The sequence below is a fragment of the Pseudophryne corroboree genome, chromosome 6, assembly GCF_028390025.1.
Source record: "Pseudophryne corroboree isolate aPseCor3 chromosome 6, aPseCor3.hap2, whole genome shotgun sequence".
In the NCBI taxonomy this organism is placed as follows: domain Eukaryota; kingdom Metazoa; phylum Chordata; class Amphibia; order Anura; family Myobatrachidae; genus Pseudophryne; species Pseudophryne corroboree.
In genome coordinates this window covers 245,104,776-245,129,881 of record NC_086449.1, presented here as the reverse complement: position 1 = coordinate 245,129,881, position 25,106 = coordinate 245,104,776, and the positions used below count along the sequence as shown (strand labels likewise).

The window sequence follows — 25,106 nt, the reverse complement described above, 5'->3', positions numbered from 1 at the left end:
TGAGATAGCCCCAGATACAGGCAGCACAATCTTACGTGAAAGCCTGGACACTGAAGTATCCACACACAGGGGATTTTCACATACTTTCCTATCCTCAGGTGGGAAAGGAAAAGAATTTAGTAACCGTTTAGGGGTTTAGAATTTTTTGTCAGGGTTGACCCACGCCTCTTTAAAAAGGGAGTTTAATTCCTTGGAGAAAGGAAAAGTGGCAGAGGATTTTGGTTTCACATTAAAAAAAAATTCTTCCTCAGGTTCTGTCTCCTTATCCAGTATGTTGAGAACTTCCCTTATAGAATAAATCAGACCCTCAACACCCTGAGACAGAGTATTGTCACCTTCCACAACCACCTCCCCTTCATCCAGATCTGGCATGTCAGTATCAGAGTCAGACTGGAGCACCTGTGGGAGCGTGCGTTTATGAGAGACCAACGGGGGAAGGGGGGGCTGAGGAGCCTGTCTGTGGTCAGCAGCCTTAATCAAAAAATCATCTACAGATTCTTTAAGGGTCTGCCTTTCCTGTCTGGCAGTAGCCAACTCTGTATTTATATTAGTAATCATTCCTTTGAATGATTCTAACCACTCAGGTTCCTGAACACTACTACCTTGTGAGGGTAGAGAACACTGGGTACATAGGAGAGAACCCCCCGGTGAAGGGGAAAACTTAGTGTTACATGAGGGACGCCCAGCCTTTTTCCCCAGACATTCTGTTTTTCAGAAACACACAGAGTTCAGTGAAATAACACACTATCCCCAGACAGCCTGTATGGAGTGACACAGAGAGGATTGGGACCAGCACACAATACCTCAGGCAAAGCAGTACTCTGCTGGGTATAATTCAGAGCCTTAGTAAGGCAGCTTGTGTAATAATAACCTATATGCTCCCCGCCTCTCTATAATGCCCCCTGGTACCAGTACAATTGGTGATTCAGCTGGGTTTGTGGAGGAGCAGCTCTTGCATGCAGCCTGGCAGCAGCAGCAGGAAATTACGCCTTTCACCCTCTGGTCCCGCTCTCCGGGAAGCCTCGCCCCCTCAATGGCGTGGCCCCTATTAGATTATACTGCCTGTATAACAATGAATATAGTGTACAATGGAGTTTTTTTTTTTAATAAAGTAATTTTTATTCAATAATATGGAGATTAAGTTACAGACATTGCATATCAACGGCACATCACATATATCAGATAAATCACCTCCTCGTTTATGAGATATGATTACAACAGTGGAGTATCAGGCTGTGTCTATGAGGAAATGAGCAAAGAGCATGCAGTTAATCGGCACATTTGAACCTGCAACATCCGCAATTAATATATAAGTCTCCATGGAAATTTTGGATTTTCGCCCTTAAACTTACCCCCCAAACAAAAAAAAAGAGGGTACATAAAAAAGAAAATGAAAAGAAGGAAGAAACTTGAAAGAAACTGTTAGGGTCTCCTGCTCTGTGCTGCCACGTCGTCATGGCAACCGGGAGACAAGTGCTAGCGGAGTAACCTGAGCGTAGCTGATACTCCGGTTCGGGTCTTTTGCTGTGCAGTGGTTACAGGCTCTGTGCACGGCAGGGGATCCGGTGCTGGTTTTTGTGCTCACAGTCTGTGAGGTCTGAGTGGGGCGTGGACAGCACCTGCTATATAAACCCTCTTCTCAGGTTAGGCAGATGCTGCTGAATCTTTGTTGGTTAGTCAGTTCCTGAAAGCTAGCTAGTACTGTGTAAACTTTGTATTTGTTTGTTGCTTACTGCAAATAGGCCTTGGGATTTGGTATTACACTCTGCCAATCCAGACCTAGCAGTAAGACTGGAGTCAGTCGTTTAACCTGCTGGGGTTCTTTTGCTACTCTGTGAACCTAGCAAGTTTGCGGCTGTATTCTCAGACTTGCCTGCCAAAATCCTTTCTCACTGTGCAAGGTGTTCAGGTGTCAGTTTAGTGGCAGTAAGCTGAACCAGTGCACTGCAAGTGAGGACAAGGATTGTGGAGACTCTCCTTGTGTCTATTATTCCATCTCTGACCAAGGAGTTTACTGCCACACCCGTTGGTAACCCTTAAGGGTTTTGCTGTTGCCCTTAGCAACAGCATTTCGGGTTCTCTACGTATTTAATCACTACATCTTGCTTCTTTCCATCTGAGCATTCCTAATATTAGGGAGACACCCAGTTTCTTAGCCTTTGGGCTTCTCTGTTTACTTTGTGTTTATTTTGTTACCCTATCACCTTCTGTGTATGTAATGTCATATTCCCCAGTCTGTCTGTGAGTTCATTTGTTTTGCAGCCCTCACCGTTCAGACACCAGTACATTCCTGCTGGCACTGGTGTGCATAACAGAAACATAGTAGAGAATATTCATCTAAACCCGGACCTTATCAGTCGTGCACGTAATTAGGCGACCCCGCAGAGCTCAGCAGCCAGCCATCTAAACCTACATCTTTAATCAGTGAGTCATTGGCACAATAGCTCTTCAGCATCCACTATGATTGAGGGGCCAGGTGGGAGTGGGGAGATTCCAGCCATGGAGATCAGACTCTTTCAAACTTGGCTGATGCGTTCTGTTTCATGTATATATATCTTTCTTTGGATATTGTATCATCAACTAGGGTCTTGAGCGCAGAAACTAAAGGGCCACTAGGGGCCATCCAGGGCCTTGCAATGCAAACCTTAGCCAAGGCACATACATTACGAGCATATAAATCCACCGGACCAGTCTCAGAAGTAGAGCATCCCATCCCCAAAATACAGAATTGTGGGGTAAGCAATCCGCCAGTCACTCCCGTACTCTCCAGAATAGACCTAACCCCCGACCAGAACACCCGCAGTCTCGGGCAGTCCCACACTAGATGCCAAAATGTTCCCATATCCACCCCGCACTTAGGGCAAAGGCCAGATCTGCCAGTCCCAAAAGTGGCCATTCTAGCTGGAGTCATATATGTTCTATGTAGAATAAAAAAATTGAATTTGTTGATACCTGAGGGACTTGGTAACTGTAGCAGGATATTCCAGAGCAAGGGCCCAGTCCTCCTCATTTATTAGACCCAAGTCCTCCTCCCATTTTCCACGGAGAAGCGTCAAAGTGTCCGCATGGAGTTTGGCAAGAAGATATCCATATGCAAGGGAGACCATCTTAGCTCGACCCAATGTAGTCACAAAGGTCTTGATGGGAAATGGGAGGATTCGTGGGGGGGACTCAGCAAACTGGGACCGGAGGGCATGTCGAAGTTGAAGGTATCTGAAAAAATAGGAGTTGGGTAAATCAAACTCATCTTTCAGTTGCTGAAAGGATTTGAATACACTATCTAGGTATAGTTGGGAAATAGAAACCACAGATCTAGGGGCCCATACCTCTCGTCCCTCAAGCGCATGCAATTCAGGAAGCCAGTCAGAGTACCATAGGGGGGTGTCCGGGTCCAGGTCGTCATACCCTAGGAGGTCTCTCAGGGCCCGCCATATCTTTAAGGCCTGAAAAATAATAGGGGGAAGAAACCTATCTATGCTCCCACTCAGCAACACCTGCATAGGAGAGAGGTGAGGGAAATAGCAGCGAATTAACTCACAATGTAAAGAATCATCGCCAGAATCCTGCGCCCATACACTAATATGAGTTAGCTGAGCAGCATAGTAATACATCTGAAAGTTAGGCATAGCTAGGCCGCCATCAGAGCGCTGCCTGGTGAGGGTATTTAACTGTATCCTAGGTCGTTTGTTAGCCCAAATCAGTGAGGACAGAACACTATTCAATTTCCTATAGAATAATGGATAGATATAAACAGGGGACTGGAGAATAATGTATAAAAGTTTGGGCAGTATGATCATTTTAATGAGATTAACCCTACCAGACACCGTCAGTGGAAGCCTACACCAGGTTTTGGATTTGCACATGATCTGCTGCATGGTCGGGTCCAGGTTCAGAGGGATAAAATCACAAGGGTCGTTAGTTATTTGGATTCCGAGGTATTTAAATTGTATTGTCCAACATAGTGGTAGGAAGATTTTAGGAACAGTAGGAGGGGGGCCTATGACTGGCATAATGTATGATTTAGACCAGTTGATCTGAAGACCCGAGTGAGCACCAAAGCCCTCAATCACATGCAGCAGAATGGGCATTGACCTGGTGTAGTCTTGCAAAAACAACAATATGTCGTCGGCATAGAGTGCTATCCTATCCTCACGTGAGCCCGTACAAATTCCCGCAATATCTGGGTGCGATCTTACCAAACAGGCCAAGGGCTTGACGGCCAAAGCAAACAGTGCGGGGGATAGGGGGCAGCCCTGCCTAGTACCACGGGACAATTGAAAGGAGGGGGATACATAGCCGTTCATCAAGATCCTGGCACTCGGATGTTGATACAGTAGTTTAGTCCATCTGATAAAATTGGGCCCAAAGCCCATACAAGCCATCACCTCCCATAAATAGGCTCATTCAATACTATCAAAGGCCTTGGCCGCGTCCAGCGAGACCACAGCCGAGTCAGAAGGGAAGTCATGTGGGAGTTGTAAAATGGTATACAGTCTACGTAGGTTAATAGACGTGGACTTCCCTGGCATAAAGCCAGTCTGGTCCGGGTGAACGAGGGAGGTGATCACTGTGTTAAGTCGTACTGCCAGTATCTTTGCCAGGATCTTAGCGTCGGTGGGAATTAGTGATATCTGCCTATAGGAGTCTGGAGACCTAGGGTCCTTACCGGGCTTTGGAATCACTATTATAATTGCCTCCGACATAGAAAGGAGAAGTTCATTATTGGCAAATATATCTAAGTATAAGGCGTGGAGCTTGGGCCCGAAAAAATCAACATGAGTTTTGTATACTTCTGAGGGAATTCCATCACACCCCGGAGCCTTGCCATTAGGGGACACACCAATAGCCGCAGTCACCTCCGCGAGCGTCAAAGGCGCCTCCAGTACCTCCCGGGCCTCAGAGGAGAGTGCGGGCAGCGGAATGCCCCCCAGATAAAAGGAGAGATCTAGAGTAGAGCATGTCAATTGTGAGCTATAAACCTTGGTGTAATAGGATCGGAATAACTGCGCAATGTCCGGTGTGGTGTCAACAAAGGAGCCATCACTGTCGGACATTTGAGTGATCACCGTCCCAGGACGATCATGATGTATCAGCCGGGCCAGGAGGCCACCCGTCCTATCAGCCTGCATATAGATATTAGTAGCCCTAAAGAGGAGGGACCGTGAGTTTTTATCGGACAGGTGGACAAGCCAAGCCGACTGAGCCACCAGCCAGCGTGCTTTCGTCGTGGGGGTACCATCCAGCAAATATTGGGACTCCAAATCTCTGGCGTCACTCTCAAGGGCCTTTTCCCTCTCCCTAGAGGATACTTTATGAGCTGCTATGCGTCCAATATATGAACCCCTCAAAAACGCCTTGAATGAATCCCATACCATCGTTCCCGGGGCAGACCCCGTATTGTCGTTGAAGTAACCCTCCCACTGAGTTTCTAGGTCAGTGCAGTCACCCAGCTGAGGCAGCCAAGAAGGGTGCAACTTCCAATAAGAGTGCCCCCTCTGACCCTCCACAGCAAGGGTCATCAACAAAGGGGAGTGGTCAGATACCCCTCGGGCCTCATAGCGGACGTCAGTGATCACAGGGACAAGGGCGGGGGACACCAGTATCAGGTCTATTCTAGAAAAGGAGCCATATGTGCTGGAGAAACAGGAGAACTGACGGATCGCAGGGTGGCGAAGCCTCCACACATCTACCCACTGCAAACTATTCAAGAAATCAGCAAACTTGGTAAAACCACCACTCACCACCGCATCAATCGGTGAATGCCATCGGTCCAAGGACACATCTAGTATATTATTAAAGTCGCCCATACATATCACTGGGGTGGTAGTAGAGGGAGCTATAAAAGATGCAGCTTGCTGCAATACAGCATATGAAAAAGGAGGGGGGACATACATTGCTAAAATGTAATAGGGCTGGGAGCTCAGTTTGCATTCCAGAAATACAAATCTTCCATACGGGTCAGTTTTGACCGATATTAACTCAAATTGCACCGATTTTTTAATCAGAACAGACACACCCCTGGAGAAGGAGGAATGAGAGGCATGGTAGGCCCATCCCACCCAGGCCCGTCGTAGAGATAACAACCGATTTCCCTCTAAGTGGGTCTCGCTGAGGCATGCAATATCCGGGTCATATTTCTTAATCATATTTAAGACTAAAGAGCGTTTGATTTTGTTATTCAAACCTCGGACATTCCATGCCAGAAATTTCAGATTAATCATGACCCCAGTTATACGCCATGTGCCACACGGATAGACATCTCACAGAATATATCTGAGAATCAGCACTATTAGCCACAGCAACATATATCTCATGCAAGCCCTGCGTTGTAAGCCATAACATCCAGTATATCAAACATCCTAGTTTCAGAAAAAACATAGATATGAAAAATAACAAACTAAAGAAAGAAAACCAAAAACAACAAGAGGAGCCGCAACTAGCAGCTTCCCAACCATCCTTCCCCTCCCCGTACACCACCCCGAACACTGGCATACTTATATCCCAAACAACCAACCCCAACTACCAAATGCCAATAAGGCCTAGATTCTCAACTTAACCCAAACCTCCTTAACCAGTAGCACTTAAGCGTGAAAAGTCTTGAGCCACCAATGCAAAGGGGGGGTTCCCCGAACTGTGGTCGTCTCTACGGTAGTCAAGATCCCAGCATCTTCTACGCAGGGAATCAGTCCGGAGCCAGCTGACGAGCACCCGGCGCAAATCTGTCCAGCCACTGGGCCGCCTCTCTAGGAGAATTAAAACACTTTGTCTCCCCATCCGCCACTACCCGGAGCCGAGAGGGAAACAACATGGAGTATGAGAGGTTGAGGTCCCGCAGATGTCGTTTAATAGGCATAAACTGGGCTCGGTCCTTCTGGACGTCTGCGGCAAAATCCGGGAAGGCCGACACCCTGACTCCATTACGGACCAACGGGCCCTTCGTACGACCCAGGCGGAGAACCGAGTCACGATCCTTATAGTGCAGGAACTTGGCGATGAAGGTGCGAGGAGGGGCACCAGGAGGTAGCGGCCGAGATGGTATCCTATGTGCACGCTCCACCGTGAATTGGGCCGTAAAGGACTCAGCGCCGTATATCTCTTTAAGCCAGGATTCGAGGAAGTCCTCCGGCTGTGAGCCCTCCTCTCTCTCAGGCAGACCCACAAATCGTACATTATTCCTGCGCAGCCGACCCTCCATGTCTAGAAGCTTGGTCTGGAGGGATGAGACCTGCTGGGTCACTGCGGACACGGATTGCTTGAGGGGGCCACACACATCCTCCAAGTTGGAGACACGCGTCTCCGCCTCACCCACTCTCTCACGGATACGCTGAACATCTTGTCGGAGTAAGGAGAGGTCGCACTGCACCTTTTCCATCTTATCGGAGAGACGCTGCTCACTGCCTGCTATAGCCTCCAACACCTGCTGAATAGACGGCGCCTCCGCTGCCGTTGGGGAGTTGGCAACAGACGCAGAAGGGGAGCTTAAGTGTGTTGGAGAGGCACTCTGAGGTGGAGCCGATGACCCCCTGGGGTTAGGCTGTCTAACAAATCTCTCTAGTTTGGCCGCGGCCGCACTTTGGCCGTTCCTAACCATATTGATGAGGAGCGGTCACACACACCTCCGGGTAGGGTTGCAGTATAGAAGTGCAATTAGAAGACAGCAGGCTGTATGTTTCCAGAGCCGGAAAGCAACCGTGCCCGATTTTTGGGGTCAAAATATCAATGGATAAAAAGCACAGGTTGTGTGTAAAAGTAAAATAATATAGGTAATATTGAGGAGAGAATGTCCTGCAACAAATTCCAGGAGGCAAAGGTAGGGTATTGGTGTGTAATACACTGGCCCTCATTCCGAGTTGATCGCTCGCAAGGCGATTTTAGCAGAGTTACACACGCTAAGCCGCCGCCTACTGGGAGTGAATCTTAGCTTCTTAAAATTGCGACCGATGTATTCGCAATAATGCGATTACTAACTACTTAGCAGTTTCAGAGTAGCTCCAGACTTACTCTGCCTGTGCGATCATTTCAGTGCTTGTCGTTCCTGGTTGACGTCACAAACACACCCAGCGTTCGCCCAGGCACTCCCACCGTTTCTCCGGCCACTCCTGCGTTTTTCCCGGAAACGGTAGCGTTTTCAGCCACACGCCCCTGAAACGCCGTGTTTCCGCCCAGTAACACCCATTTCCTGTCAATCACATTACGATCGCCGGAGCGAAGAAAAAGCCGTGAGTAAAAATACTATCTTCATTGTTAAATTACTTGGCGCAGTCGCAGTGCGAATATTGCGCATGCGTACTAAGCGGAATTTTACTGCGATGCGATGAAATATACCGAGCGAACGACTCGGAATGAGGGCCACTGTGAGGTATTAGTGTAGCACAACAGCACAGTGAGTTCCAAGGTACATGCAGCCCTTGCAGGGTAGACTGGGAGAGCTGTGTAATGAGGCTGAATATGGAGCTGCACCCAAAATGGCCCCCGGGTTTATAGGCACTTCTCCCCTTTCCCCAGAGTACCTTTCTTAATTGTCCAGCCAGCAGTCTCAGGCCCCATCCAACCAGGTGCAGGAGGGTCAATGTCCTCTGTGGTGTCTCCTGTGGTGTCTCCTGTGGTCAGACAGCGCCGCCCGCCCGTCAATGAGGCCCCGGGAGTCGCGCGGCCGGGAGCGCCAAGGGAGTCGCGCGGCCGGGAGCGCCAAACTCGAGGCCGGGGATCCGGAGGAGTCACAGGCCGCAGTGCCGGAAGTCGTCCGCCGCGGTCAGCCAGCCCGCGGAGATCGCGGACAAAGGTGCCCGCCGCAGCCCGGAGGTAAGGGGGGACCAGCACTGGGGGGTAGACACTCCGGAGGGACTCAGGATGGGTTCAGGAGTTGTTAAAACGGGGAGCTCCCTGGATCCGCTGCCTACTCCTTCACCGCCGTGGCCACACCCCGTGTACAATGGAGTTTAATAACTCCATTTACCTCAGCGCCAGTGTGGGCGTCCGCAGCGGGCACCGTAGCCCACAGCCAGGTGACTGCCGCGCCCTTATGCCTCCATGTTCACCAGGGATCCACTACCCGGGACCCCGGTGTTAGTACTCACCGCACCGCGTCTTCAGCATCTGTTAGGGTGGCAGCATGCTGCCGGCGTGTGTGCACATCCTGGGGGCATGTGAAACAGCCCCTCAGGAGCTTAATGTCCTGTCAGCGGGGATACGAACCATTAACCCTATAGGAGGTTGGTTCGGTCCTCCCCCCTAAGTCCCACAACGCAGGCTGACTGGTTGCCAACCAGTGGTGCCTGAAAATAATAAACTAAAAAGTTTTGAAGAAAACTCTCTGGAGCTCCAGAAGAATGCACCCATCTCCTTGGGCACATTTTTCTAAACTGAGTCTGGTGGAGGGTCATAAAGGGGAGGAGCCAGCACACAGTAATGATTTCTTAAAGTGTCAGGCTCCAATGGACCCGATCTATACCCATAGTACTGATGTCATCCCAGTATCCCATAGGACGTTAGAGAAATCTTGCTTTTATCTGTTTCTACGTCCCTGCTTCCTCTCTCTTTGTCCATTCGTCCCTGTGGGTCTACCTAAGTCCCTGCAGTCTCTCTATCTGTCCCTATGTCCTGCTGTCTCTCTCTGTTTCTATGCCCCTACTGCCTCTTTCTGTCCCAAGTCCCTGCTGCCTATCACTGTCCCTATGTCTTTTGCTGGCACTCCCCCTCTGTGCAGGGGTGTAGCGAGGGTGGCTCCAGTGGAGCACGAGCTCCGGGCGCAAAAAAGTTAGAGGGTGCAGATGGGGCGCACACTGACTCGGACTCAGAGACTAGGTGGGGAACAGGTCAGGCCAGTGGTGACAGCAGGAGACACTGACATCCAGCACATGCCGTAGCTCTGCCCAACCTTTTTACATGTCTCACTGTCTGATTGTGGCTTTGCAGCCGGGTTACTTTTGTCCTGCGGCCTTCACTGCTGCAGCACCTCTTTCTACCCAGGCTGCTGCAGCACCTCTCTCTGCCCCAGATGCTGTAGCACCTCTCTCTGCCTCGGCTGCTGCAGCACCTCTCTCTGCTCCGGCTGCTGCAGCACCTCTTTCTACCTTGGCTGCTGCAGACCTCTCTCTGCCCCAGCTGTTGCAGCACCGCTCTCTGCCCTGGCTGCTACAGCATCTCTCTCTACATTGATGCTGCAGCATCTTACTATGCCCCAGCTGCTGCTGCAGCACCTTTATCTGCATTATCTATGTATTTGTTGTGTGTCTGGGGACGCACTATCTCTGCTTTATACTTTATGGGGGGGGGGGGGGGGGTGAACTTGCCCAGAGGAAACTTTCACCCTGAGCTCGACAAGGTCTAGAACTGACCCTGTGACCAATTCAGAATTTTTAAATATTTTTTATTTTCAAATGTAACATGCCACCACATGTTGGGCAGGCCCCCAATTCAGTACAGGGGAGGGGGCGCCAAAACATACCCTTGCTCCGGGCACCATGGCACCTAGCTACACCTCTGTCTCTGTGTCCCTACCACCACTCTCTGTGTCCCTGTCTATCTCTATGTTCCTGTTGTCACTTTCTATGTCCCTTCCGCCACTCTCTCTGTCTCCATGTCCCTGCAGCCACTCTCTGTCTGGAGAACTGAGTTGCCCTGGATTTAGTATTACCAATAACCTGTATTTGATTTTATACATAACCTATAATAAAACATAAAGGAAAGGAGCCAAATATATGTACTAGTTTAACAGTAACAGTGTGGCAGCATCCATACCCTCCAACATTTTACATATAAAAAGCGGTACAAATCTGAAAAGGGGGCCTGGCCACACCTTTTCCTATACTTTCAATGGAAGTTTGGAGAGGCAAAAATCGGTTCAGACCATAAAAAAGGTTCTGTACCTGCCAAAAAGGTACAGTTGGAGGGTATGAGCATCTTGTCACGAGATTTACAAGTGCAATATGTATAGAGGAGGAGAGTACAGTGTGATGCCTTGAGCTGCTGTCCTTTGTACTCTGAGACAATTGGAAAGTCAGTCATAATGGCCATGGAAGTTTCCATCCATAGTTACATAGCTCTGCTCAGCCAGTCTGTCATTCTGGAAGGAGGCTGTGACATTGAGAACATGAAGAACTTCTCCTGGAGTGACATAAATACAGTGCAGGGAGGTGCCCTCACCACCAACACGCCTGAGGACACAGAGGACACTGCCCTCACCTTGGGAGCCTGTTCTGAGTGCCAGAGCTGTGTGCCAGCCTCAGGCCCCTGAGCTCACAGTCACATGCCAGGATGACCCGTACCAGCTGCTGTGCCCGGAACAGGATCTGACACTTACATGCTCAGTGTACTGTATTGCAGTGACTTCATCTCTGTATGTGACTAGTAACGGAGCCCTGGTCCCTGGTGTAGGCTGGGCATGCTGACTGACAGAGCAGGAGGCGAATGGGTAGCACAGTGCTGCTGTCAGGACAGGGCGAGAGGCGGCAGTTGGGGTGACAGCACTAGCAGCACAGACGCGGCCTCTAGGTGGCGCTCGCTCCCCCCTCCCGTGTGCCGGCAGAGAGAATGAAATAAATGAATGGAGAAGCAAAGGGAGCGCGTGCTCCGGCTCCCCGCTGGCCCCGCCCCTCTCTTAGCAGCTGCCGCGCGTGACGTCACCGAAGCTATAAATTGCCGCGATGCTGACGTGTGCGCCCTTCACTACCAGCAGCTGCAGCAGCAATCTGCCGCCACCGGCTCCCTGTAACCCGCCTGTGACTCCCGTCTCTCCCGTCCCACGGCGACATGGCCGGCTACCTCCGCGCAGTCACCTCTGTCTGCAAGTCCTCCGCTGTGGCCTTCGGAAAGAACCCCGGTGCCCTCGCCCCGGCCCTCAGCCAGCAGCAGCGGAACTGTGAGTGCGCCCGCTGTGCGCCCTTGGGCGCTGCATTCCCCGGGAGCCGAGGGGTTAACGCCCTGCAGCATACACAGGGGTGGGGGGCAGCTGTGGCCCATTGAAAAGTAAAGTCCCAGCATACAGTTACTCTGCTGGGATTTGTAGTTCCCCCAGCAGCTGGGTAGTGGCTTGTGCATGCCGACGCCTGGCGGGCTGCGCTCCATGCAGTAGCCGGGCTCTCTCCCTTTATATGGGCATGTGTCTGCCGGTGCCTGATATATCTGCCCCGCTCTCCTGCAGCTCTGTGTGATGGAGGAGGAAGGGGGGCGGCTGCCGGCGCTGCACACTGCGCTCTACACGTCCTTTGTCCTCAGTGGCCGGCCCCCTATCCGTACAGCGCGACCCAGGGACCGGACAGCTGACGGCCAGAAGGTCGCACAGTAGCGGCAGCATCCCTGGGCGGAGAGATGGGGCCGGGGAGACTTGGCAGATGCATCATCCCTACATGCACTTGTCCTATATGGGGAGGGAGAGGCGCTGGTGCTGTCCCCGCTTATGCAGCATCACCGTGCATGGGCTCCTGGCTGCCTCTGTATAGTGTCATGCACTGTGGCTCCTGTGTTGGCTGCAGAGTGAGGGGCTTTGTGTAGCTCCGGTCGCCGGTGTAGGCCTCTTGTGTCATTTAAAAAAAATACCAGAGTGTAATTTACTGCTTCCTAGGATATTTACTACAGTATAGTAACGCTTGTGTGCGCTTAGTGATGCTATATATCAGCTGTAACAAATGTTGATGGCCTATTTAGTAATGTATTGCTTTGGAGGAATTGTTCCTTCAGGGTTTTGTAATGAATATGATCTACATTGTCATGTATAGAGCGTGTATACTGTCGCTTTCCTCTTTAATATCCAACCTGAAAGCTGTAACTGCATACCTCAGGCACGTGACCAAACGTCAAATGGAAAATTTTAAACTTCTATACAGTGCTGACAACTGCTGCAGCTGTATACCATTGTACTCAGTGCTGACTGAAAGACTGATTGTCATGAACGTTTTAGATCATGATTTAAGAAGCCAGTTTATTTCAAATGTTCCTCATCAGTCGGGTGAAGTCCCTAATGGCCAGTAACAGTTCTGATTTTCCCATACACCCCATAGGGTTGTCCAGGAGAGTGTAAAGGGTCCCCATACACTTATGCAACATGTCCGTCTAACATGTTGCAGGCGATCACCCCGGCAGCCTCCCGGGGGGCCAGATTGCCCAAGATACATCATATGCTGTCCTTATGCATATGATATATCTTGGGTGATCCCATCCATGCCTGCGGGGTAGGACATGATTGAATGTGCAGCACATTCAATCTGGAGGAACCGATGCTCATGGGAATGTAGATCGGAAACCCCTCCAAAATGCCAGATTTCATCCGATATATCGGGCCGAGTGCCCGAAATCGGATGGACACAGGCATTATCGTCCTACTGTATGGGGCCCTTTACTGTATCATATTCTACCTTGGTTTGTGAGGCCGAATATCACCATGGCAAATTCAATTTCCCTCTTGTTGCATGTATGGTAAATAGTTTGTAAGTGGTGACCTCTATTTGACATAGCTTGAAAATAACAGACTTTATAGTGGCGTTTACACTTGCTGCAGTCCATATGAAACTACATGTGTTAAAAGGACACAAAATGGTTAATGGTAATGTTTACTGCTAATGTACTGGATATTCCTTCTTGTCACTTAGATGGTTGCAGGTTCCCAAACGCGGTCCTCAAGGCACCCCAATGGTCCCGGTTTTAAATGCATCTGCTTGGCCACAGGTGACTTAATTAGCACCCAATTCAATTTGATGTAACAATCTGTTCTGAGCCATGGATATACCTAAATCCTGGACTGTTGGGGTGCCTTGAGGACCGCGTTTGGGAACCTCTGTCATAGTTAACTGCTGTCATACTCTTGCCACAGGTCCAGTTTGACCTTCAGGGCCATAATGACCCAGACGGTAGTGGTGAGCCGCATAAGTCAAAAGGTGTCTGAGCAGATGTATAGACATGGCCTAATGTGACCGTCATTTACAAGCTACAGAAATATCACAAGAAATGTGATTGGTGACATGCAAAAAACTATTTTCATTTTGGATATTGTGACTGCATCATGCTGGTGTACTCATGTTCAGATGTGTTTTCAGAAAGAGCTGCATATTAAAGGTACAGAAATTATGGGATATAGTTTTAAGGGTTGATTCGATTGCGCTTCAGTTCCATTGTAGCCATACACAATGAGTATCGGTTTCCAGCAATTACTGTAAAAGACAGTGTCCTGTGAGGCTGCAGGTCCTATTGTGTGGTAGCTATCCCTTTCAAGTGTAAGGTTCTATTACTCTGCTATATTTGGTTTTCTTAATTTAGTGGTCTCAATAGTCCTAAGGATTAAACAGTCCTGCAGGTTCTTAACAGTTTGCACAGTATTTCTGTGGCAACTAGCAGCATAAGCAAAGGAAGCTAAACATTGACACTGTACAGACCGGCTTGCTGACAGTTAGTGGTTTTTGGAAGAATGTGTAACTTCCAGTGTAAAGAATGATCTTGCATTGTGACGTACGTAGCTGTAGTGCTTACCAGCCTCCATTATTTCTTTGAATATACTGTGCAAAAATCTTGCTAAACTGTACTAGATTTGGTTTGCACTTTTCAATGGCACTTACTGCTAAGTTCTTGCAGTTTTGCAAAGCATCTTAGTGTATTGTGTAGTTAGTCTGCTTATTGGGATTGTGTGGTTTCTGTAAACCTTCTCAAGGAAATATGAAGTAGGCATTGTACAGATTGATCTGGACAGGCTTAGTTTGAACTTGTCCTTGGAAAGTGTATTCTCAAGGTTGATGTAGAGGTCAGATGAGCGGCTTCATGTTGATAGTGGCAAGTTTGACTGTTTGAATGTGTCGTGTGTGTATATATTTACTAATGTGTATACCATCAACATTTTTTGTCAGTTACTCTACCATCAGCTACTTGATTCCTGCTTTGGTTAGTTAAACAATAAATGCTAATGATCAAAGGAGATCACCTTGTTTGCAGTGTAAATAAGCTGCACAGATTCTCAATCTTCTGCATGCAAGGCTTATGTTGCTGAACTGAGCTATTTTTATCTGGGATAGTAGGACTGAGGGACGTGATCTGATTACATATGTCACTCCAAGCGTCTGTGTTCTCTCTGCTTTCTATGAAATGGGTTTTAAGGTCTTTAAACATTCAATGCATGTTTAAGGCTTATGACTAGCTGTTCTGATAGTGTACATAAAATAGTATAAGTGAATAGATGTGCACATGCTCTTGGGACTAACATTTTAATTTTTCATCCTTGCCTGTAGCATTCAAAAGCTCAAGTTCTGTACTTGGGCCAACTTGAGGACTCTTGGGGCTGATTCAGTAGTTTTGTGTGTCTAAAAATCCCATCTAAACAGGACTTTTTAGACACCCAAACAACGGTCACAATTTGGGCGGCCATTGCACATTGCGAATGTCACGGCCAAACAGACAGGGTTTAGCTGTCTAAAGGGCTAAACGCCCTGCTTTGGGCATACAAACTCCTGTTTGAATGCCCAAAGTGCCCAGTTTACACACTTTCTTGCTCCTCAGGAGGCAGAACAATTGAATTGCTGCTGCTTAGTGCCCTCTAGTGGTGGCCATGGAAAAAAATGTGAATTGGCCCCAATCACTGCTATTCCTTGTACTGAGGGCAGAAATAACGTACATACTTGTGTTTAGAAGAGAGTCCATTAGGCAATACTGTAGGGACTACCTTCTATATTGCACTCAGGAGTGCAGGTTATATTGACTCCATTTTTAAAAGTAATCCAGTGATTAATGGTTTGCACAGGAACTTTTCACAATACTAGCAGTATTATCCTATTGCACCCATAGGATGACCACCTTGCCATAATGTAGCAGCTGCTTTATCTGTTGGCTTACTGTTGTAAGAAATATGTTGTGATTAACGCAAATCATTGTTCAGTCCATTGGCAAGCCGTATGATGTCTTTACTTGTAGGGGTGCTGGCGGTCATGTGACTAATACATATCAAACCCGTTTGCAGACCTTCAATTCTACCATTACTACTGATGCCTGATTTGCCTCTTGGTAGGCTTTTGCAATGCAAACTCCAGTTTTTATTGCTATCACAGCAGTAAGTATTGGTTAATACAGTGCTCCAAGGCCTATGTGTAATATAACAAATGCATGTAACTAGAATTAAATGTAAACAGCCACGTTTGGGGAAGGTAGGGGGGAGAGAGAAGCAAGTAACTAGCAGTGCTTGCTCACTAGAATGCTTTTTATCTATATAAGTTCTCCTTACAAAACTAGGCTAAACACATTACAGATCTGTATCTATGATGTGTTATCTGGTCAGCATACCAGTGTTCGGGATGCTGGCAATTGGAATACAGACACTGGTCAGAAGACCAATGCCAGCATCCTGACATGGATTGCATTGCTGGCACCAGAATCCTGGGGAAGGTTAGGTTTAGCCACTAAGAAGGGGGAGGGCTAGGATTAGGCTGTGGCAAGGGATGGGTAGGGGCTTAGGGTTTAGACTACTTACCGAACAGGTGTCTGGGTCCTGTGTGTCAGGATGCTGCTGTCTGTATTCTGATACCAGCACCCCAAGCGTCAAGATCCCAGTACATTTTCATGTATCATTGGGGGGATGGTATTTCATATCCGCAATGACTTGAACTTCAAAGACAGTGCAAAGCAGTGTTAATTTTGTCAGGGATTTTCAATTTCGTTTTAGTCTTAGTCACTTTCCTAAAATTTTACGAATTTAAATGTCACATTTTAGTTAAATTTTTTAATTTTCTTAGTCAAGTTTTAGTCAGTGGATCTTGACGAACATTTTCGTCTAATTTTAGTCATTGATTTAGTCATAGCTTTGCAGTTTTGATACTCTAATGAATTTTGATGAAGATCATTTCCCTAACATTCCCTTGAATACTGTACTTTGTATACCTTTCACTATGTGTTTAATCTAGATATCAAACAAGTACAACACAAATACGATTTCCTTCACAGCAGGTAATTTATTTTCTGCAAATACTGGATCAATTCAAAAATACAATTGTTTATTTTTAATTGAAAAATGTTAATTTAAATAAAAGAAAAATACAAGCTGCCTGATACAAGTAGTACAGTACTAGTCTACTGCAAAATAAAATGAAGCTGTAAGGATGCATATTATAATATATAGTTATACCCCTTTTCCACCTAGAAGCACGGGTCGCAGCCGGGAGCCTGACACGGGTGTTACCTGGCTGCAGCCCGTGCTAAGCCCCCTTTCCCACTGCACTTACCAACCCAGCAAATTGCTGAGTTGGTGACACTGGCGACACGGCGCCGGGAGATCACATGATCTCCAAGCGCCACCCTTCCATACACTGAACGGGAGCGCTTCTGTTTACACTGCACAGCTTACCGGGTTGAACTCGTGTTCAACCCGGTAAGCTACCCGGGTAGGATTACTGGATCACTTCATCTGGTTTTTGCAGAGGGACCCTTTTCCACTTGCAAGAAACACGGGTAAATGTGCACCCCCATGCATTTACCCGTGCTTCTTGAGCTAGTGGAAAAGGGGTATAAGCTAAAGTTAACTAATTAGCTAGTTACATAAACTTGCTGTGATTCTCATGACAGTTGTTGTGCAGCCGCAGTGCAAGTAATAAGTAAATCTAGGAACAGAGGCTGGATAAAACGGTCTAAAATACAGTATTGATTTTTTGGATTCTTTAATCACTGGAAAAATGTGGTGTCCTGATGAAAATGATACAGCATTTTCGTCTAGTCCGTTTTAGTAGTGACAACATGAACGAATATTTAGTTAACATTTTCGTTAAGAAATTTCTATTTTCGTTATCGTCACATTTTAGTCACATAAAAAACCTTCGTCGACTAATAGTTTTAGTCTAAATTTTCGTTGATGAAATTAACACTGGTGCAATGCATTTACTACCTTGCTAATGCAGTAACTAAAGGTGGTAACTTTTTGGGCTTTGCTTAAAGTGTCTGATTACAATTATCTACTGTACCCTTATAAGCTTGCGTCTGGCCAATTCACATTTAGACTTTCTTTTTTAATACTGTCAGCAACAGGTGGGAACTTTAGTTTTGCGTTAATGCCACTCCTTGCTGTGCAAGATTAGATACCACCAGAATTTATCAATAATTACCCTTTCAGGCCTAGGCAGTATCTTCGTCTTTTCCTGGTTGCTGGCAGCCTGACTTTGCTTGTGAAAAGGTTGGAGGAAAATGCACGTGCGTGGCAGATGTCCACCCTGCACAGTAGGAGCAGCTTAGCTGGTCCCCACTACTGGCCATAGGCAGGATGGCTTTACTTAGCAGTTTAAGCTATCCCCATAGTAGTGTTCACTCTAGGATATTTCTCTGACGTCCTAAGTGGATGCTCGGACTCCGTAAGGACCATGGGGGATAGTGGCTCCGCAGGAGACTGGGCACAACTATAAAGAAAGCTTTAGGTCTAACTGGTGTGCACTGGCTCCTCCCACTATGACCCTCCTCCAGACTTCAGTTAGAATCTTGTGCCCGGCTGAGCTGGATGCATACTAGGGGCTCTCCTGAGCTCCTAGAAAGAAGCATATTTAGGTTTTTTATTTTACAGTGAGATCTGCTGGCAACACTCACTGCAGCGAGGGACTAAGGGGAGAAGAAGCGAACCTATCCCAACATATATATATATAGCGCTCTGGTGTGCTGGCATACTCTCCCTCTGTCTCCCCAAAGGGCTAGTGGGGTCCTGTCCTCTATCAGAGCATTCCCTGTGTGTGTGCTGTGTCGGTACGACTGTGTCGACATGTATGAAGAGGAAAATGATGTGGAGGCGGAGCAATTGCCTGTACTGGTGATGTCACCCCCTAGGGAGTCGACACCTGAGTGGATGAGCTTATGGAAGGATTTACGTGAAAGTGTCAGCTCTTTACAAAAGACGGTTGATGACATGAGACAGCCGGCTACTCAGCTGGTGCCTGTCCAGGCGTCTCAAAGACCATCAGGGGCTCTAAAACGCCCGCTACCTCAGATGGTAGATACAGACGCCGACACGGATACTGACTCCAGTGTCGACGATGAAGAGACGAATGTGACTTCCAGTAGGGCCACACGTTACATGATTGAGGCAATGAAAAATGTTTTACACATTTCTGATAGTACAAGTACCACTAAAAAGGGTATTATGTTTGGTGAGAAAAAACTACCTGTAGTTTTTCCTGCTTCTGAGGAATTAAATGAAGTGTGTGATGAAGCGTGGGTTTCTCCCGATAAAAGACTGATAATTCCTAAAAAGTTATTGGCATCATACCCCTTCCCGCCAGAGGATAGGGCACGTTGGGAAACACCTCCTAGGGTGGATAAAGCGCTCACACGCTTGTCAAAACAGGTGGCACTACCGTCTCCGGATACGGCCACCCTTAAGGAACCTGCTGACAGAAAGCAGGAGAATATCCTAAAATGTATATACACTCACACGGGTGTTATACTGCGACCAGCAATCGCCTCAGCCTGGATGTGCAGTGCTGGGGTGGCTTGGTCGGATTCCCTGACTGAAAATATTGATACCCTGGATAGGGACACTATATTACTGACTATAGAGCATTTAAAAGATGCGTTTTTATATATGCATGATGCACAGAGGGATATTTGCCGACTGGCATCAAGAGTAAGTGCGCTGTCCATATCTGCCAGAAGAGGGTTATGGACGCGGCAGTGGTCAGGTGATGCTGATTCCAAAAGGCATATGGAAGTATTGCCTTATAAAGGGGAGGAGTTATTTGGGGTAGGTCTATCGGACCTGGTATCCACGGCAACTGCTGGGAAATCCACATTTTTACCCCAGGTAGCCTCTCAACATAAAAAGACGCCGTATTATCAGGCGCAGTCGTTTCGGCCCCATAAGGGCAAGCGGGCGAAAGGCTCCTCATTTCTGCCCCGTGGCAGAGGGAGAGGAAAAAGGCTGCAGCAAACAGCCAGTTCCCAGGAACAGAAGCCCTCTCCCGCTTCTGCCAAGTCCTCAGCATGACGCTGGGGCTCTACAAGCGGACTCAGGCACGGTGGGGGCCCGTCTCAAGAATTTCAGCGCGCAGTGGGCTCACTCACAAGTGGATCCCTGGATCCTTCAAGTGGTATCTCAGGGGTACAAATTGGAATTCGAGGCGTCTCCCTCTCGCCGTTTCCTAAAGTCTGCCTTACCGACGTCTCCCTCCGACAGGGAGGCGGTATTGGAAGCCATTCACAAGCTGTATTCACAGCAGGTGATAATCAAGGTACCCCTCCTGCAACAGGGAAAGGGGTATTATTCCACGCTGTTTGTGGTACCGAAGCCGGATGGCTCGGTGAGACCTATTCTAAATCTAAAATCTTTGAACACTTACAGAGGTTCAAATTCAAGATGGAGTCACTCAGAGCGGTGATCGCGAACCTGGAAGAAGGGGATTATATGGTGTCTTTGGACATCAAGGATGCTTACCTCCATGTCCCAATTTACCCTTCTCACCAAGGGTACCTCAGGTTTGTGGTACAGAACTGCCACTATCAGTTTCAGACGCTGCCGTTTGGATTGTCCACGGCGCCCCGGGTCTTTACCAAAGTAATGGCCGAAATGATGATACTCCTTCGAAGGAAGGGAGTTTTAATTATCCCTTACTTGGACGATCTCCTGATAAGGGCAAGATCCAAGGAACAGTTGGTAGTCGGAGTAGCACTCTCTCAAGTAGTGCTGCGGCAGCACGGTTGGATTCTCAATATCCCAAAATCGCAGCTGATCCCGACGACACGTCTTCTATTCCTAGGGATGATCCTGGACACAGTCCAGCAAAAGGTGTTTCTCCCGGAAGAGAAAGCCAGAGAGTTATCCGAGCTAGTCAGAAACCTCCTAAAACCAGGCCAAGTATCAGTGCACCAATGCACAAGGGTCCTGGGAAAAATGGTAGCTTCCTACGAAGCAATCCCATTCGGCAGATTCCACGCAAGAACATTCCAGTGGGACCTGCTGGACAAATGGTCCGGATCGCATCTTCAGATGCATCAGCGAATAACCCTGTCCCCAAGGACAAGGGTGTCTCTCCTGTGGTGGTTGCAGAGTGCTCATCTTCTAGAGGGCCGCAGATTCGGCATTCAGGACTGGGTTCTGGTGACCACGGATGCCAGCCTGCGAGGCTGGGGAGCAGTCACACAGGGAAGAAACTTCCAGGGCTTGTGGTCAAGCCTGGAGACATCACTTCACATAAATATCCTGGAGTTAAGAGCCATTTACAATGCTCTAAGCCAAGCAAGACCTCTGCTTCAAGGTCAGCCGGTGCTGATCCAGTCGGACAACATCACGGCAGTCGCCCATGTAAACAGACAGGGCGGCACAAGAAGCAGGAGGGCAATGGCAGAAGCTGTAAGGATTCTTCGCTGGGCGGAAAATCATGTGATAGCACTGTCGGCAGTGTTCATTCCGGGAGTGGACAACTGGGAAGCAGACTTCCTCAGCAGGCACGACCTCCACCCGGGAGAGTGGGGACTTCACCCAGAAGTCTTCCACATGATGATAAACCGTTGGGAAAAACCAAAGGTGGACATGATGACGTCCCGCCTCAACAAAAAACTGGACAGGTATTGCGCCAGGTCAAGGGACCCTCAAGCAATAGCTGTGGACGCTCTGGTAACACCGTGGGTGTACCAGTCGGTGTATGTGTTCCCTCCTCTGCCTCTCATACCCAAGGTGCTGAGAATTATACGGCGGGGAGGAGTAAGAACTATTCTCGTGGCTCCGGATTGGCCAAGAAGGACTTGGTACCCGGAACTTCAAGAGATGCTCACAGAGGACCCGTGGCCTCTACCTCTGAGAAGGGACCTGCTCCAGCAGGGACCCTGTCTGTTCCAAGACTTGCTGCGGCTGCGTTTGACGGCATGGCGGTTGAACGCCGGATCCTAAAGGAAAAAGGCATTCCAGACGAAGTCATCCCTACTTTGATAAAAGCCAGAAAGGATGTAACCGCAAAGCATTATCACCGCATCTGGCGGAAATATGTTGCGTGGTGCGAGGCCAAAAAGGCCCAGACGGAGGAATTTCAACTAGGTCGATTCCTGCATTTCCTGCAAGCAGGAGTGTCTATGGGCCTAAAGTTAAGATCCATTAAGGTCCAGATTTCGGACCTGTCGATTTTCTTTCAGAGAGAACTGGCTTCAGTGCCTGAAGTCCAGACGTTTGTTAAGGGAGTGCTACATATACAGCCTCCTTTTGTGCCTCCAGTGGCACCCTGGGATCTGAATGTTTTGGATTTCCTAAAATCACACTGGTTTGAACCACTCAACACTGGAATTAAAATATCTCACATGGAAAGTGGTCATGTTGTTGGCCCTGGCTTCAGCCAGGCGTGTGTCCGAATTGGCGGCGTTATCCTGTAAAAGCCCTTACCTGATTTTTCATACGGACAGGGCAGAATTGAGGACTCGTCCTCAATTTCTCCCAAAGGTGGTTTCAGCGTTTCATCTGAACCAGCCTATTGTGGTACCTGCGGCTACTAAGGACTTGGAGGACTCCAAGTTGCTGGACGTTGTCAGGGCCCTGAAAATATGTTTCCAGGACGGCTGGAGTCAGAATATCTGACTCGCTATTTATCCTGTACGCACCCAACAAGCTGGGTGCTCCTGCTTCTAAGCAGACTATTGCTCGCTGGATTTGTAGTACAATTCAGCTTGCGCATTCTGTGGCAAGCCTGCCACAGCCAAAATCTGTAAAAGCCCACTCCACAAGGAAGGTGGGCTCATCTTGGGCGGCTGCCCGAGGGGTCTCGGCTTTACAACTCTGCCGAGCTGCTACTTGGTCAGGGTCAAATACTTTTGTAAAATTTTACAAATTTGACACTCTAGCTGAGGAGGACTTGGAGTTTTCTCACTCGGTGCTGCAGAGTCATCCGCACTCTCCCGCCCGTTTGGGAGCTTTGGTATAATCCCCATGGTCCTGACGGAGTTCCCAGCATCCACTAGGACGTCAGAGAAAATAAGAATTTACTTACCGATAATTCTATTTCTCGTAGTCCGTAGTGGATGCTGGGCGCCCATCCCAAGTGCGGATTATCTGCAATACTTGTACATAGTTATTGTTAACAAATCGGGTTATTGTTGTTGTGAGCCATCTATCCAGAGGCTCCTCTGTTATCATGCTGTTAACTGGGTTCATATCACAGGTTGTACGGTGTGATTGGTGTGGCTGGTATGAGTCTTACCTGGGATTCAAAATTCTTCCTTATTGTGTACGCTCGTCCGGGCACAGTATCCTAACTGAGGCTTGGAGGAGGGTCATAGGGGGAGGAGCCAGTGCACACCAGGTAGTCCTAAAGCTTTTCTTTTTGTGCCCAGTCTCCTGCGGAGCCGCTATTCCCCATGGTCCTTACGGAGTTCCCAGCATCCACTACGAGAAATAGAATTATCGGTAAGTAAATTCTTATTATCTGACAGGGTATCAGACCACGCTGCAGCAGCACTATTTATGCTGAGGCAATTGCAGGTTTCAGTATATAACCTGAGTGTGTAAATACAGACTTCAGGATCGCCTCCTGCTTTTTATCAGCAGGTTCTTTCAAGGTGGCAGTATCCTAAGATGGCAGTGCCACCTTTTGACAACCGTGTGAGCGCCTTATCCACCTTAAGGGATATCTCCCAACGTGACCTATCCTCTGGCGGGAAAGGGTACGCCATCAGTAACTTTTTAGAAATTACCAGTTTCTTATCGGGGGAACCCACGCTTCTTTACACACTTCATTCATTCATCTGATGGGGGAACAAAACACTGGCTGCTTTTTCTCCCCAAAAATAAAACCCATTTTATGTGGTACTTGGGTTCATGTCAGAAATGCGTAACACATTTTTCATTGCCGAGATCATGTAACGGATGTTCCTAGTGGGTTGTGTATATGTCTCAACCTCGTCGACACTGGAGTCAGACTCCGTGTTGACATCTGTGTCTGCCATCTGAGGTAACGGGCGCTTTTTTGAGCCCCTGATGGCCTTTGAGACGCCTGGGCAGGCGCGGGCTGAGAAGCCGGCTGTCCCACAGCTGTTTTACGTCATCCAGCCTTCTATGTAAGGAGTTGACATTGTCGGTTAATACCTTCCACCTATCCATCCACTCTGGTGTCGGCCCCACAGGGGGCGACATCCCATTTATCGGCCTCTGCTCCACCTCCACGTAACCTTCCTCATCCCACATGTCGACACAGCCGTACCGACACAGCACACACCCAGGGAATGCTCTGACTGAGGACAGGACCCCACAAAGTCCTTTGGGGAGACAGAGAGAGAGTATGCCAGCACACACCAGAGCGCTATATAATGCAGGGATTAACACTATAACTGAGTGATTTTTCCCCCAATAGCTGCTTGTATAAACAATATTGCGCCTAAATTTAGTGCCCCCCTCTTTTTAACCCTTTGAGCCTGAAAACTACAGGGGAGAGCCTGGGGAGCTGTCTTCCAGCTGCACTGTGAAGAGAAAATGGTGCCAGTGTGCTGAGGGAGATAGCTCCGCCCCTTTTTTGCTGACTTTTCTTCCGTTTTTTTATGGATTCTGGCAGGGGTATTTATCACATATATAGCCTCTGGGGCTATATATTGTGATGATTTTGCCAAGCAAGGTGTTTATATTGCTGCTCAGGGCGCCCCCCCCCCCCCCCCCCCCAGCGCCCTGCACCCATCAGTGACCGGAGTGTGAGGTGTGCATGAGGAGCAATGGCGCACAGCTGCAGTGCTGTGCGCTACCTTGGTGAAGACTGAGGTCTTCTGCCGCCGATTTTCCGGAACACTTCTTGCTTCTGGCTCTGTAAGGGGGCCGGCGGCGCGGCTCCGGGACCGAACATCAATGGCCGGTTCCATGCGGTCGATCCCTCTGGAGCTAATGGTGTCCAGTAGCCTAAGAAGCCCAAGCTACCACCAGTTAGGTAGGTTCGCTTCTTCTCCCCTTAGTCCCTCGCTGCAGTGAGTCTGTTGCCAGCAGATCTCACTGTAAAATAAAAAACCTAAAATATACTTTCTTTCTAGGAGCTCAGGAGAGCCCCTAGTGTGCATCCAGCTCAGCCGGGCACAAGAATCTAACTGAGGTCTGGAGGAGGGTCTTAGTGGGAGGAGCCAGTGCACACCAGGTAGTCCTAAAGCTTTCTTTAGTTGTGCCCAGTCTCCTGCGGAGCCGCTAATCCCCATGGTCCTTACGGAGTCCCAGC

At 48.5% G+C, this 25,106-nt stretch overlaps 1 protein-coding gene across 1 annotated transcript in view; it reads left to right on the top strand.

The window, feature by feature from the left end:
• The first annotated feature begins 11,659 nt into the window (after positions 1–11,659).
• The window catches only part of IDH2 (isocitrate dehydrogenase (NADP(+)) 2), a 47,430-nt gene continuing 33,983 nt past the window's right edge, over positions 11,660–25,106 (top strand). The window contains exon 1 of the mRNA XM_063925827.1: positions 11,660–11,860. Within this exon, the coding sequence (XP_063781897.1) occupies positions 11,752–11,860 (109 nt within the window). The 5' untranslated portion in view covers positions 11,660–11,751. The remainder of the gene's footprint in view (positions 11,861–25,106) is intronic.